General features: G+C 39.0%; 1 protein-coding gene across 1 annotated transcript in view; it reads right to left on the bottom strand.

Moving 5' to 3' along the window:
* Nucleotides 1-4,497: 4,497 nt before the first annotated feature.
* Nucleotides 4,498-11,825, bottom strand: part of Spata45 (spermatogenesis associated 45) — a 29,244-nt gene continuing 21,916 nt past the window's right edge. Inside the window, exon 4 of the mRNA XM_074048366.1 lies at nucleotides 4,498-4,749. Coding sequence (XP_073904467.1) covers nucleotides 4,730-4,749 — 20 coding nt within the window. The 3' untranslated portion in view covers nucleotides 4,498-4,729. The remainder of the gene's footprint in view (nucleotides 4,750-11,825) is intronic.

Below are 11,825 nucleotides of genomic sequence, written 5' to 3'. Positions count from 1 at the left end.
GTTCCCTTTTCCTATTGGTCTCAGTTGCTTTAAGGTATCTGCTTTAGTTTCTCTGCGTTAAGGGCAACAAATGCTAGCTAGTTTTTTAGGTGTCTTACCTATCCTCACCCCTTCCTTGTGTGCTCTCGCTTTTATCATGTGCTCATAGTCCAATCCCCTTGTTGTGTTTGCCCTTGATCTAATGTCCACATATGAGGGAGAACATACGATTTTTGGTCTTTTGGGCCAGACTAACCTCACTCAGAATGATGTTCTCCAATTCCATCCATTTACCAGCGAATGATAACATTTCGTTCTTCTTCATGGCTGCATAGAATTCCATTGTGTATAGATACCACAATTTCTTAACCCATTCGTCAGTGGTGGGGCATCTTGGCTGTTTCCATAACTTGGCTATTGTGAATAGTGCCGCAATAAACATGGATGTGCAGGTGCCTCTGGAGTAACAGTCTTTTGGGTATATCCCCAAGAGTGGTATTGCTGGATCAAATGGTAGATTGATATCCAGCTTTTTAAGTAGCCTCCAAATTTTTTTCCAGAGTGGTTGTACTAGTTTACATTCCCACCAACAGTGTAAGAGGGTTCCTTTTTCCCCGCATCCTCGCCAACACCTGTTGTTGGTGGTGTTGCTGATGATGGCTATTCTAACAGGGGTGAGGTGGAATCTTAGCGTGGTTTTAATTTGCATTTCCTTTATTGCTAGAGATGGTGAGCATTTTTTCATGTGTTTTCTGGCCATTTGAATTTCTTCTTTTGAGAAAGTTCTGTTTAGTTCACATGCCCATTTCTTTATTGGTTCATTAGTTTTGGGAGAATTTAGTTTTTTAAGTTCCCTGTATATTCTGGTTATCAGTCCTTTGTCTGATGTATAGTTGGCAAATATTTTCTCCCACTCTGTGGGTGTTCTCTTCAGTCTAACTTTAATATGTATTAATTAAGCAGCCACCTGTGGATATCCTGAAAGACCAATTCTATCATAGAAGGCCTGGGGTAAAACCTGGGGCTCTGTGTTTCCAAAAGCTTCCAAATGCTGCTGCTGCTGCTAGTCTGTGATAGTGAGGACTTCAGTGAGTGTTTTATTTTTGCATGCTTAATAGCATGTACGTTCATGGCAGAATTCAATCTACTTTAGATGTCGTAGTGAGGGTAGGCCTGTGAGGAGATGACATTCTAGTTGAGACTTGAAAGGGTGAGGAGGAGCTTGGTCTGAGATGAATGGATAGGAGCCTCCCAGGCTGAACAGCAGCATCCTATCTGTCTGCCTGTCTATCTGTTTGTCTATCTATCCATCCATCCATCCATCCTGTCTTCTCCTATATGGCCCTCTGTCTTTATGGAACTACTTGTGGTTCTCTGAACTTGCCTTATTCTCTTACCTCCCCTTCACCTAACTTTACCTCATGTAAGATTTCACACACACACACACACACACACACACCCCACTGGTACACACTCCTCCTTTGTCTACCTCTATATACCCTCCAACAGCCCTAAGGGTACGAGGACCCAAAGATAGAAAAGACCCACTTCCTCCCCTCTTTCTCTCCCCGCCCCTTGCTCTTTTAAAGAAACAGCGTTTGGCTACATTGCCCAGGCTAGCCCTATTCCTGGGCTTGCATGACTGTGCCTGACTAAAAAAGACTTACTTTTGAGGAACTGAGAGGCCTCTATGACTACAGGGTGGGAGAGGGGTGTTTGGTTTATTTCATTGATGGGGAAAATTCTGGAAAATTCTGAAAAAGGAGATAGCCCAGCTCATCCTTGCTTGAAACATGACCTGTCAGTCAGCTTTTTCTTTCGTTGGTTGGTTGGTTGGTCGATTTTTTACTATACTGGCGGGTCAAACTCAGAACCTCTAGCTTGCTAGGCAGGTACTCTACCACTTGAGTCATTCTGCCAGCTCATTTTGTGCTAGTTTTTTGAGATAGGGTTTCACTTTATGCCCAGGTCAGCCTGTACATGATCCTCCTATTTGTGCTTCCCCACATAGGTGGGGATGACAGGTATATGCCACACACCCAGCTATTGGTTGAGATGGGGTCTCATGAACAGTTTTCAGGGCTGAACTCAATCTTCCCAATCTCTGTCTCTCATTTATCTAGAATTAGAGGCTTGAGCCCCTGGGAACCCAGCTCTCAGTCAGGAAGCCTGTCACCATATGCTCAAGGCAAAAAGAGAGTTGGGGCACAACACTTCGGCCCCAGGATGATGGACTTGGATGGGTGGATTTAACTACAGTGATAGCTAATGTCCAGACTGTCTCTTAAACAGCCTCACGTTTTCATGAAGGAGGAAGAGGGGCCTGCAGTCAAAACAGGTATAGTATAAAAGAGCCTTTTTCATGAAGATCTCAAAGGAAACATATAGATTCTCTGGTCTCTGCTCCTTGTCTGGCACTTTTAACTGGAACCTCTTTACCTACATGGCTTTCTGTAGAAAGGACTGAACAGTACAGATTTGGGTAAGGGTTGAGCTGAGTGTTCTCAATCTGTCTACCCAACACCCCTCCAGCCCTCTACTGCCTTAGTTAGATAGTCATAGTCTTGTTGGTGCTGCTGCCAGCCTGTCTCTTTGGGCACATTGTAGTGCCAGGAAAGGCACTGGGCCTGCAGGAGCCTGCAGAGAAGAGACATTGTCTCTGTGGCTGCAGCAATAGTGGAGCATTGCTGGGCTTGACTAGGATGCTCCCCTGTAAAAGGCTCTGCAGGCATAAAAGGAAGAAAGTCTGTCACCAAGTGTTTACCAAGGGAACACGTGTACACACAGATATGCTGTACTATGGGGAGGTGGGTGAGAGGTTGACTGAACTTCCTGTCATTCCAGATACGGTCAGAGTTCAAAATGTTTACTGTCTGATGACTTTTGAGTTTCTGTTTTAGGCTGAGGCTGTTATAGGGTGAATAAAGGACAACAAAGTAGAAATGTATAATAGGGGTTGGGGTTAGGGAAGGCATCTGGAAGGAGATGGTATTTAAACTGAATCTTGTACAAGTTGAGTTAGGTGAAGGAGGACTAAGAGGATAAAGCAAATTCAGAGAGCCACAAGTAGTTTCATAAAGGCAGAAGCACATGGGGAAGAAGTTAGGCTAGATTATACAGAAATGAGGTTAGGGAGGTTGTTATTTGTACTGTGTATAACCTGACACTCATTTGTGATGTGCCTGTCTCCTAAAATGAATCCATGTTAGACTGAGTCCCCAAAACAATACCATCCTTTCTAATCTTTAGTTGGGTTGCTCAAGTGTTAGGAGATAATTCTCCTAGGTCTCTCCTGTTTCTGCACAGCTAGGGAACAGAGGGATAGGAAAGATAATCTTTGTTCTAAACTATCTCTTTGGAAGATAGAAATAGTCTTTCTCTGGAGCAGAGGGCAGACCTGCTTATGCCAGATATAATAAAAATAATGTCACCTTCCAGGCAAAGGTTGTGTTGCTTAAGTTCCGGGAGTTTTAGCTGTGAGGCAAACCCTGGGTGTGTGTGACATCTACCCAGCAGCTCCTGTGTGTCCCCGAGAGTCCTGAGGTGATGGGAGAGGGCAGGAGAGCCATCCAGCTTAAGGCTTGTGCTATCTGCTATGCTCTGTGCAGTTCTTTGGATCTGAACCAGAACTCTCACCTCTTCTGCCAATGCCCACAAAACTGTGGTAGGCAAAACTAGATATTTGCCATTTGGGAAGTGAAAACTTAGCTGTAGATCTAGGTACTTTTTACATACTCTTGTAGTCTTTTTATTAATTTTTTTCTTGTGAGACAGGTCTCACTATGTAGTCCACACTGCCTTTCACCTTAGGAACCTCCTGTGCCTTTCACCTTAGGAACCTCCTGCTTCAGCTTCCTAAGTACTGAGATTACAGGCCTGAACTACCTTCATAGGCCTGGGTTACCTTGTCATCTTATCCACACTGTGCCCTAGAGAAGTCCTAGCTGCAGCAGGATTGTAGGCCAGTTAACTTACCTATGTCAGAATGCTTTGACTTTCTATGAATTTGAGTTTTCTATGGAGGCAGAAAGTAACCAAGGAAAAGGTGAATGTTTTATTGATATAAAGACAAATGCCAAGAAGCAGCTGGGTTCCAGGTCAGGCAGTGTTCTGTGTGTCATATGGAACAGGCTATTAGTTACAAAAAAGAACACAAGCTGAGTTAAAATTTGAAATACTGCTCTCCAAGAAGCAATGAGACAAAGTTGACAGCAGTCAAATAGGATGATTCTAGCAATGCTCCCCTTGGAAAAGGGTGAAGAAATATAACAAAACCCTCTAACTACCAGCACCTATTGTACCTCACAAGTATGTACTTATTCCAATTACCAAAACCATAGATCTGAAGAGTAAGTTAATATAATTAAGCATTTAGAAACAAATGTTAACTTTGAGAAACTACAGAGCCTGATCAGTGGGATTGGTCAACATGCTACTCCAATTTATAGAAATAAATATAACCTAATATTTAAATATTTTAGATTAAGTAAGGAGTAGATCACTATAAGCTTTAGGTCATTCAACTTTGAAAGTATCTTTAATAACGCAGATCCCCTGTACAGACATCTTAGTCTAAATAATGGATTGGAATGAATCTATATGCAGTATGTTTATGTGATTCAAAATGTTTTTGGTGATCTATTTAATCATTTCATTTATTTGGCTTCTTTCATTATGATACTTCTAAATAATTTAGGCAGACATTGAAGAAGAATCAGACTGTATTTGTCTGTGTCTCTGGAGTTGTACTTTATCCAAATATGGCATTATCTGAAAAATAAAAGATAAAAAGTATTTATATAACACAATGTATTTCTTAGTTTTCAAAACAATCTGGAGGACAGAGAAGATGCATATTGTTTTTTAAATGTGGTGCTCTGGGTTAAACCCAGGACTTTCCATATGCTAGGCAAGCACTCTACCACTGCAGTACAACCATAGTCCTTGAATACTGTTCTACAGATACAGAAACTAAGGTTTAGAAACACCACATGACTAAAAGCATAAGACAGTCAACAGCAGAAGCAGAACTTGAACCTGAGTCTTCTGTCTTTAAGACTTTATATTTAAGTAGCACTGCCCCTCTTTTGATCTCTACATCTCCAAGTAGAAGACTAAAGAGAGATCTTGGAGATCTCTGGCCAAGAAAACTCCTCCCTGGGTCTTCAAATTACTATTGACAGGAGCAAAGAGGAGCCCTAGAATTGAATGCACTTAACAAAATTCTAACTTCCCTCCCCATCAGCACTCATGGCCCCTTGCTATAATTTGGACCTGGAATCTTTCCAAAAGTCATGTTAAAGGTTTGATCTGCAGGGTTGCACTATTGGAGGTGATGGATCCTTTAGGAGGCAAGGCCTAGCGGGAGGTCTTTAGGTTATTGGAGGCATGCCCATGAAGGGAATTATGGGACCTCTGTCCCATCATCTCTCTCTTTTGCTCCCCTGGCCATATGATGAACATTTTTGCTCCACCGTGCACTCCCCACCATTGTCATCCAGCACCACACCAGTAACCTAAAAGCAATAGATCTGGGAACAAAGGGTATTTTTGTTGACCTTTTCAAACCTTAATGGTATTCAGAATAAAGTAGGCACTCAAAAAGAAAAATAGCAGTGCCTTTCTCTGTGCCCAAGTACTTTCTACTTATGGAAATAAGAAAATAAAACAAAAATACGTCTTTTTCATCCTTGATGAGAATGAATGTTGGAATGAATGGCCATAAGTTTCAAGTAGAAATTAATTAGAAAACTATGGGAAACTTTTATAAGCTTTTGAGAATACATAGCACTGAGTCAACAGTTACCTATATTTTGCTTAGACTAGTGATTCTCAAACTTTCTGGTCTCCGGATTCATTATGGTCTCAAACATTATGCAGGACTCTCTCAAGTTTTTGTTCAATATTTCTCAATAAATTATCATTTGAGAAATTAAAACATATTTTGGTATGTGTGGGCGCTGGGGAATGAACCCAGGGCCTCATACATGCTAGGCAAGTCCTCTACCACTGAACTATATCCCAGTTCATAAAACTGAGAAAATTTTAAAACTCAAAAAAGTTAAGTCCACATTCCACTAATGGTCAGAGTATGATGTCATCACATATTGTGTTTTCATGATAGCACAAGAGTGACAAAAGCAAATTATATCTCAATCTTATTATGAAAATTGTTTTGACCTCATGGACCCCTGTGAAAGATTTGAATACCCAAAAAGCCCCAAGTCACACTTTGAGAACGTCTAGGTTAGACTAATACAGACTATGCATTTCCATACCAATTATCACAGCATTTAAATTAGGTCCATACTTATTCTGTGTCATACCATCATGAAGCTGAATTGCTATTTAAGTCTGTTTATTTAAGAGAGGCAAAGCATTTTACTAAAGTATTGAAGTGTCTGCTTCAATGTTCTAAGATTATTGACCTGCAACCTTGATGCCACGAATGTTGGTGATGGGGATTACATGTGTTCAACCTTGTAGAAAGCCACATATATTCCTGTAGCATTGGGCACTATGTTGTACTAGGAGGTGGATTTTCCCTCCAACATCAAAGTTGTGAGAACTAACAGACCAGCTATGACATTACTCTTCTAACTTCAGCTTACGGTTCATTAGTACACTGTCTCTCCCTGTTTATATCTTTGAAACTATTTTGTTTGTTTCTTTGTTTTGTTTTATTCTACCTGTTTATTTGGTTTTCCCTTTTCCTTTAACTTCTTTGCTATCCATCTCCTCTCACCCTTCCATTCTAAATATCACTAGTACTAATACTATAAGCCAGAAAATACTTAATTGCACACAGTACAGGGACAATAACAACCCGAAAGGCAATGACAGGAAGACAGAAAAAAAACAGGGAAACCAGTTTCCCCACAGCAAAAAATTAGTACAGGAACCAGAGGGAAATGAAGAAAACAGATACTCAGACCCATACTCCAACAAAATGAAGATAAACTATGTCAAAGAACCCAGTGAAGCCCACAAGAATAATCTAAAAGAAGAAATCCTGCAAGTAATCAATGAGAATTTTATAGAGTTGATACTGAATAGAGTTAACAAAAAGTACAGGAGACACTCAAGAAATTCCAAGACAACAAAAATAGAGAATTTGAAAAAGCAAAAGAAGAAATAAAGGAAACCATAGAAGCACTGTATAAACACCAAAGTGAAACGAAGAACACGATTAATAAACAGATAAATGAACTCAGGACAAAAATAGATAACATTAAAGAGGAAATGACCCAGGATATGGAAAACCTCAGAAAAAAGAATGAAACAGAATTGCAAAACAAAATGGAAGGCCAATCCAGCAGAATAGAACAAACAGAAGACAGAATCTCAGCACTCGAATATGAAATGGTAATTAAAGGAAAAACTGAAGAACTACTAGTTAAACAACTCAAGACCTGTGAAAAGAAAATGCAAGAATTCACCGACTCCATCAAAAGACCAAACCTGAGAATCATGGGCATCAAAGAAGGAGAAGAGGTGCAAGTGAAGGGAATGCGTAATATATTCAACAAAATAATAACAGAAAATTTCCCAAATCTAGACAAAGATATTCCCATACAGATGCAAGAGGCCTCCAGAACACCAAACAGACCAGAACAAAACAGAACTACCCCACAGTATATCATCATTAAAACAAGTTCAGAAACTAGGGAAAGAATATTGAAGGCTGTAAGAGAGAAAAAACAAATAACATACAAAGATAAACCCATCAAAATCACAGCAGACTTCTCAACAGAAACATTAAAAGCAAGAAGAGCATGGGGTGAGATCTTCTGGGCACTGAATGAAAATAACTTCAACCCCACGATACTCTACCCAGCAAAACTATCATTCAAAATAGATGGAGCAATAAAAGTCTTCCATGATAAGCAGAAACTAAAACAATATGTGACCACAAAGCCACCACTACAAAAGATTCTGCAAGGGATTGTGCACACAGAAAGTGAAACCCAACTTAACCATGAAAAGACAGGCAGCACCAAACCACAGGAAAAGAAAAAGCAAGAAAGTAGAGAGTAACCTCAACTTAGGTATACACAGTCAAACCTTCAAACAATTAAGACAACTAAATGACAGGAATCACCACATACCTATCAGTACTAACACTTAATGTTAATGGACTTAATTCACCCATCAAAATGCACGGTTTGATGAAATGGATTAAAAGGAAGATCCAACAATTTGTTGCTTACAGGAGACCCATCTCACTGACAGAAATAGCATAGGCTTACAATGAAAGGCTGGAAGAAGATTTACCAAGCCAATGACCCCCAAAAACAGGCAGGAGTAGCAATAGTTATCTCTGACAAAGTAGACTTCAAACCTACATTGATCAAATGAGATAAAGGACATTACATACTAATAAAAGGGGAAATAGACCAAAAGGAAATAATAATTATCAACCTATATGCACCCAATGTCAATGCACCCAATTTCATCAAACATACCCTGAAAGATCTAAAAGCATATATTAACTCCAACACAGTGGTTGTGGGAGACTTCAACACCCCATTATCATCAATGGATAGGTCATCCAAACAAAAAATCAATAAAGAAATTCAAGATCTAAAATATACCATAGATCAAATGGACCTACTTGATGTCTACAGAACATTTCATCGAACTTCTATGCAGTATACATTCTTCTCAGCAGCCCATGGAGCCTTCTCCAAAATAGATCATATCCTAGGGCACAAAGCAAGCCTCAGCAAATATAAGAAAATACTATCTAATCACAATGCAATAAAACTAGAACTCAACAACAAAAGTAAAAACAAAAAACATGCAAACAGCTGGAAACTGAATAACTCATTACTTAATGAACAATGGGTCATTGAAGAAATAAAAGCGGAAATTAAAAAGTTCCTGGAAGTCAATGAAAATGAGAACACAACCTACCCGGAACCTATGGGACATAGCAAAGGCAGTCCTGAGAGGAAAGTTTATAGCCATGAGGGCATATATTAAAAAGACTGAAAGATCCCAAATCAATGACCTAATGATACATCTCAAACTCCTAGAAAAACAAGAACAAGCAAATCCCAAAACAAATAGAAGGAGAGAAATAATAAAAATAAGAGCTGAAATCAATGAAATAGAAACCAAAAAAACCATACAAAGAATTAATGAAACAAAAAGTTGGTTCTTTGAAAAAATAAACAAGATCAACAGACCCCTGGCAAACCTGACTAAAATGAGGAGAGATAAAATCCAAATTAGTAGAATCAGGAATGCAAAAGGGGAGATAACAACAAACACAACTGAAGTCCAGGAAATCATCAGAGACTACTTCGAGAACCTGTATTCAAAAAAATTTGAAAATCTTAAAGAAACGGACAGATTTCTAAATACATATGATCATCCAAAACTGAACCAAGAGGATACTAATCACCTGAATAGATCTATAACACAAAATGAAATTGAAGCAGCAATCAAGAGTCTCCCCAAAAAGAAAAGTCCAGGACCTGATGGATTCTCTGCTGAATTCTATCAGACCTTTAAAGAAGAACTGATACCAACCCTCCTTAACCTGTTCCATGAAATAGAAAGGAAAGGAAAACTGCCTAACACATTTTATGAAGCCAGTATTACACTTATCCCAAAACCAGGCAAAGACACCACCAAAAAGGAGAGCTACAGGCCAATCTCCTTAATGAACATTGATGCAAAAATCCTCAACAAAATAACGGCAAACCGAATTCAACAACACATCAAAAAGATGATTCACCATGACCAAGTAGGCTTCATCCCAGGAATGCAGGGGTGGTTCAACATACGAAAATCAATAAATGTAATAAACCACATTAACAGAAGCAAAGACAAAAACCACTTGATCATCTCAATAGATGCAGAAAAAGCCTTTGATGAGATCTAACACCATTTCATGATAAAAGCTCTAAGAAAACTAGGAATAGAAGGAAAGTACCTCAACATTATAAAAGCTATATATGACAAACCTACAGCCAGCATTATACTTAACGGAGAAAAACTGAAACCATTCCCTCTAAAATTAGGAACTAGACAAGGATGCCCACTATCTCCACTCCTATTCAACATAGTACTGGAATTCCTAGCCAGAGCAATTAGGCAAGAAGAAGGAATAAAAGGAATACAAATAGGTAAAGAAACTGTCAAAATATCCCTATTTGTAGACGACATGATCCTATACCTTAAAGACCCAAAAAAACTCTACTCAGAAGCTACTAGACACCATCAGTAGCTATAGCAAGGTAACAGGATACAAAATCAACATAGAAAAATCATTAGCGTTTTTATACACTAATAATGAGCAAACTGAAAAAGAATGATATGAAAACAATTCCATTTACAATAGCCTCAAAAAAAAATCAAATACCTAGGTGTAAACCTAACAAAGGATGTGAACAACCTCTACAAGGAAAACTATAAACTTCTGAAGAAAGAGATTGAGGAAGACTATAGAAAGTGGAGAGATCTCCCATGCTCATGGATTGGTAGAATCAACATAGTAAAAATGTCGATACTCCCCAAAGTAATCTACATGTTTAAGGCAATTCCCATCAAAATTCCAATGACATTCATTAAAGAGATTGAAAAATCTACCGTTAAATTTATATGGAAACACAAGAGGCCACGAATAACCAAGGCAATGCTCAGTCAAAAGAACAATGCTGGAGGTATCACAATACCTGACTTCAAACTATATTACAAAGTAATAACGATAAAAACAGCATGGTACTGGCACAAAAACAGACATGAAGACCAGGTGGAACAGAACAGAGGACCCAGATATGAAGCCACACAAGTATAACCAACTTGTCTTTGACAAAGGAGCTAAAAATATACGTTGGAGAAAAGACAGCCTCTTCAACAAAAACTACTGGGAAAACTGGTTAGCAGACTGCAAAAAACTGAAACTAGATCTATGTATATCACCCTATACCAATATTAACTCAAAATGGATTAAGGAGCTTAATATCAGACCACAACTCTAAAGTTCACACAGGAAAGAGTAGGAAATCCTCTGGAGTTAGTAGGTATAGGTAAGAACTTTCTCAATGGAACCCCAGCAGCACAGCAACTAAGAGATAGCATAGATAAATGGGACTTCATAAAACTAAAAAGCTTCTGCTCAACAAAAGAAATGGTCTCTAAACTGAAGAGAACACCCACAGAGTGGGAGAAAATATTTGCCAGCTATACATCAGAGAAAGGACTGTTAACCAGAATATATAGGGAACTCAAAAAACTAAATTCTCCCAAAATTAATGAGCCAATAAAGAAATGGGCAAGTGAACTAAACAGAACTTTCTCAAAAGAAGAAATTCAAATGGCCAAAAAACACATGAAAAAATGCTCACCATCTCTAGCAATAAAGGAAATGCAAATTAAAACCATGCTAAGATTCCACCTCACCCCTGTTAGCATAGCCATCATTAGCAACACCACCACCAACAGGTGTTGGCGAGGATGTGGGGGGGCAAAAGGAACCCTTTTACACTGTTGGTGGGAATGTAAACTAGTACAACCACTCTGGAAAAAAATTTGGAGGGTACTTAAAAAGCTAAACATTGATCTACCATTTGATCCAGCAATACCACTCTTGGGGCTATACCCAAAACACTGATACTCCAGAGGCACCTGCACACCCATGTTTATTGCAGCACTATTCACAATGGTCAAGTTATGGAAACAGCCAAGATGCCCCACCACTGACGAATGGATCAAGAAAATGTGGTATCTATACACAATGGAATTTTATGCAGCCATGAAGAAGAACGAAATGTTGTCATTCGCTGGTAAATGGATGGAATTGGAGAACATCATTCTGAGTGAGGTTAGCCTGGTCC

Source organism: Castor canadensis, chromosome 11, assembly GCF_047511655.1.
Source record: "Castor canadensis chromosome 11, mCasCan1.hap1v2, whole genome shotgun sequence".
In the NCBI taxonomy this organism is placed as follows: domain Eukaryota; kingdom Metazoa; phylum Chordata; class Mammalia; order Rodentia; family Castoridae; genus Castor; species Castor canadensis.
Note: the sequence above shows the minus strand (reverse complement) of the source record. Positions and strands in the feature narration are given on the sequence as shown.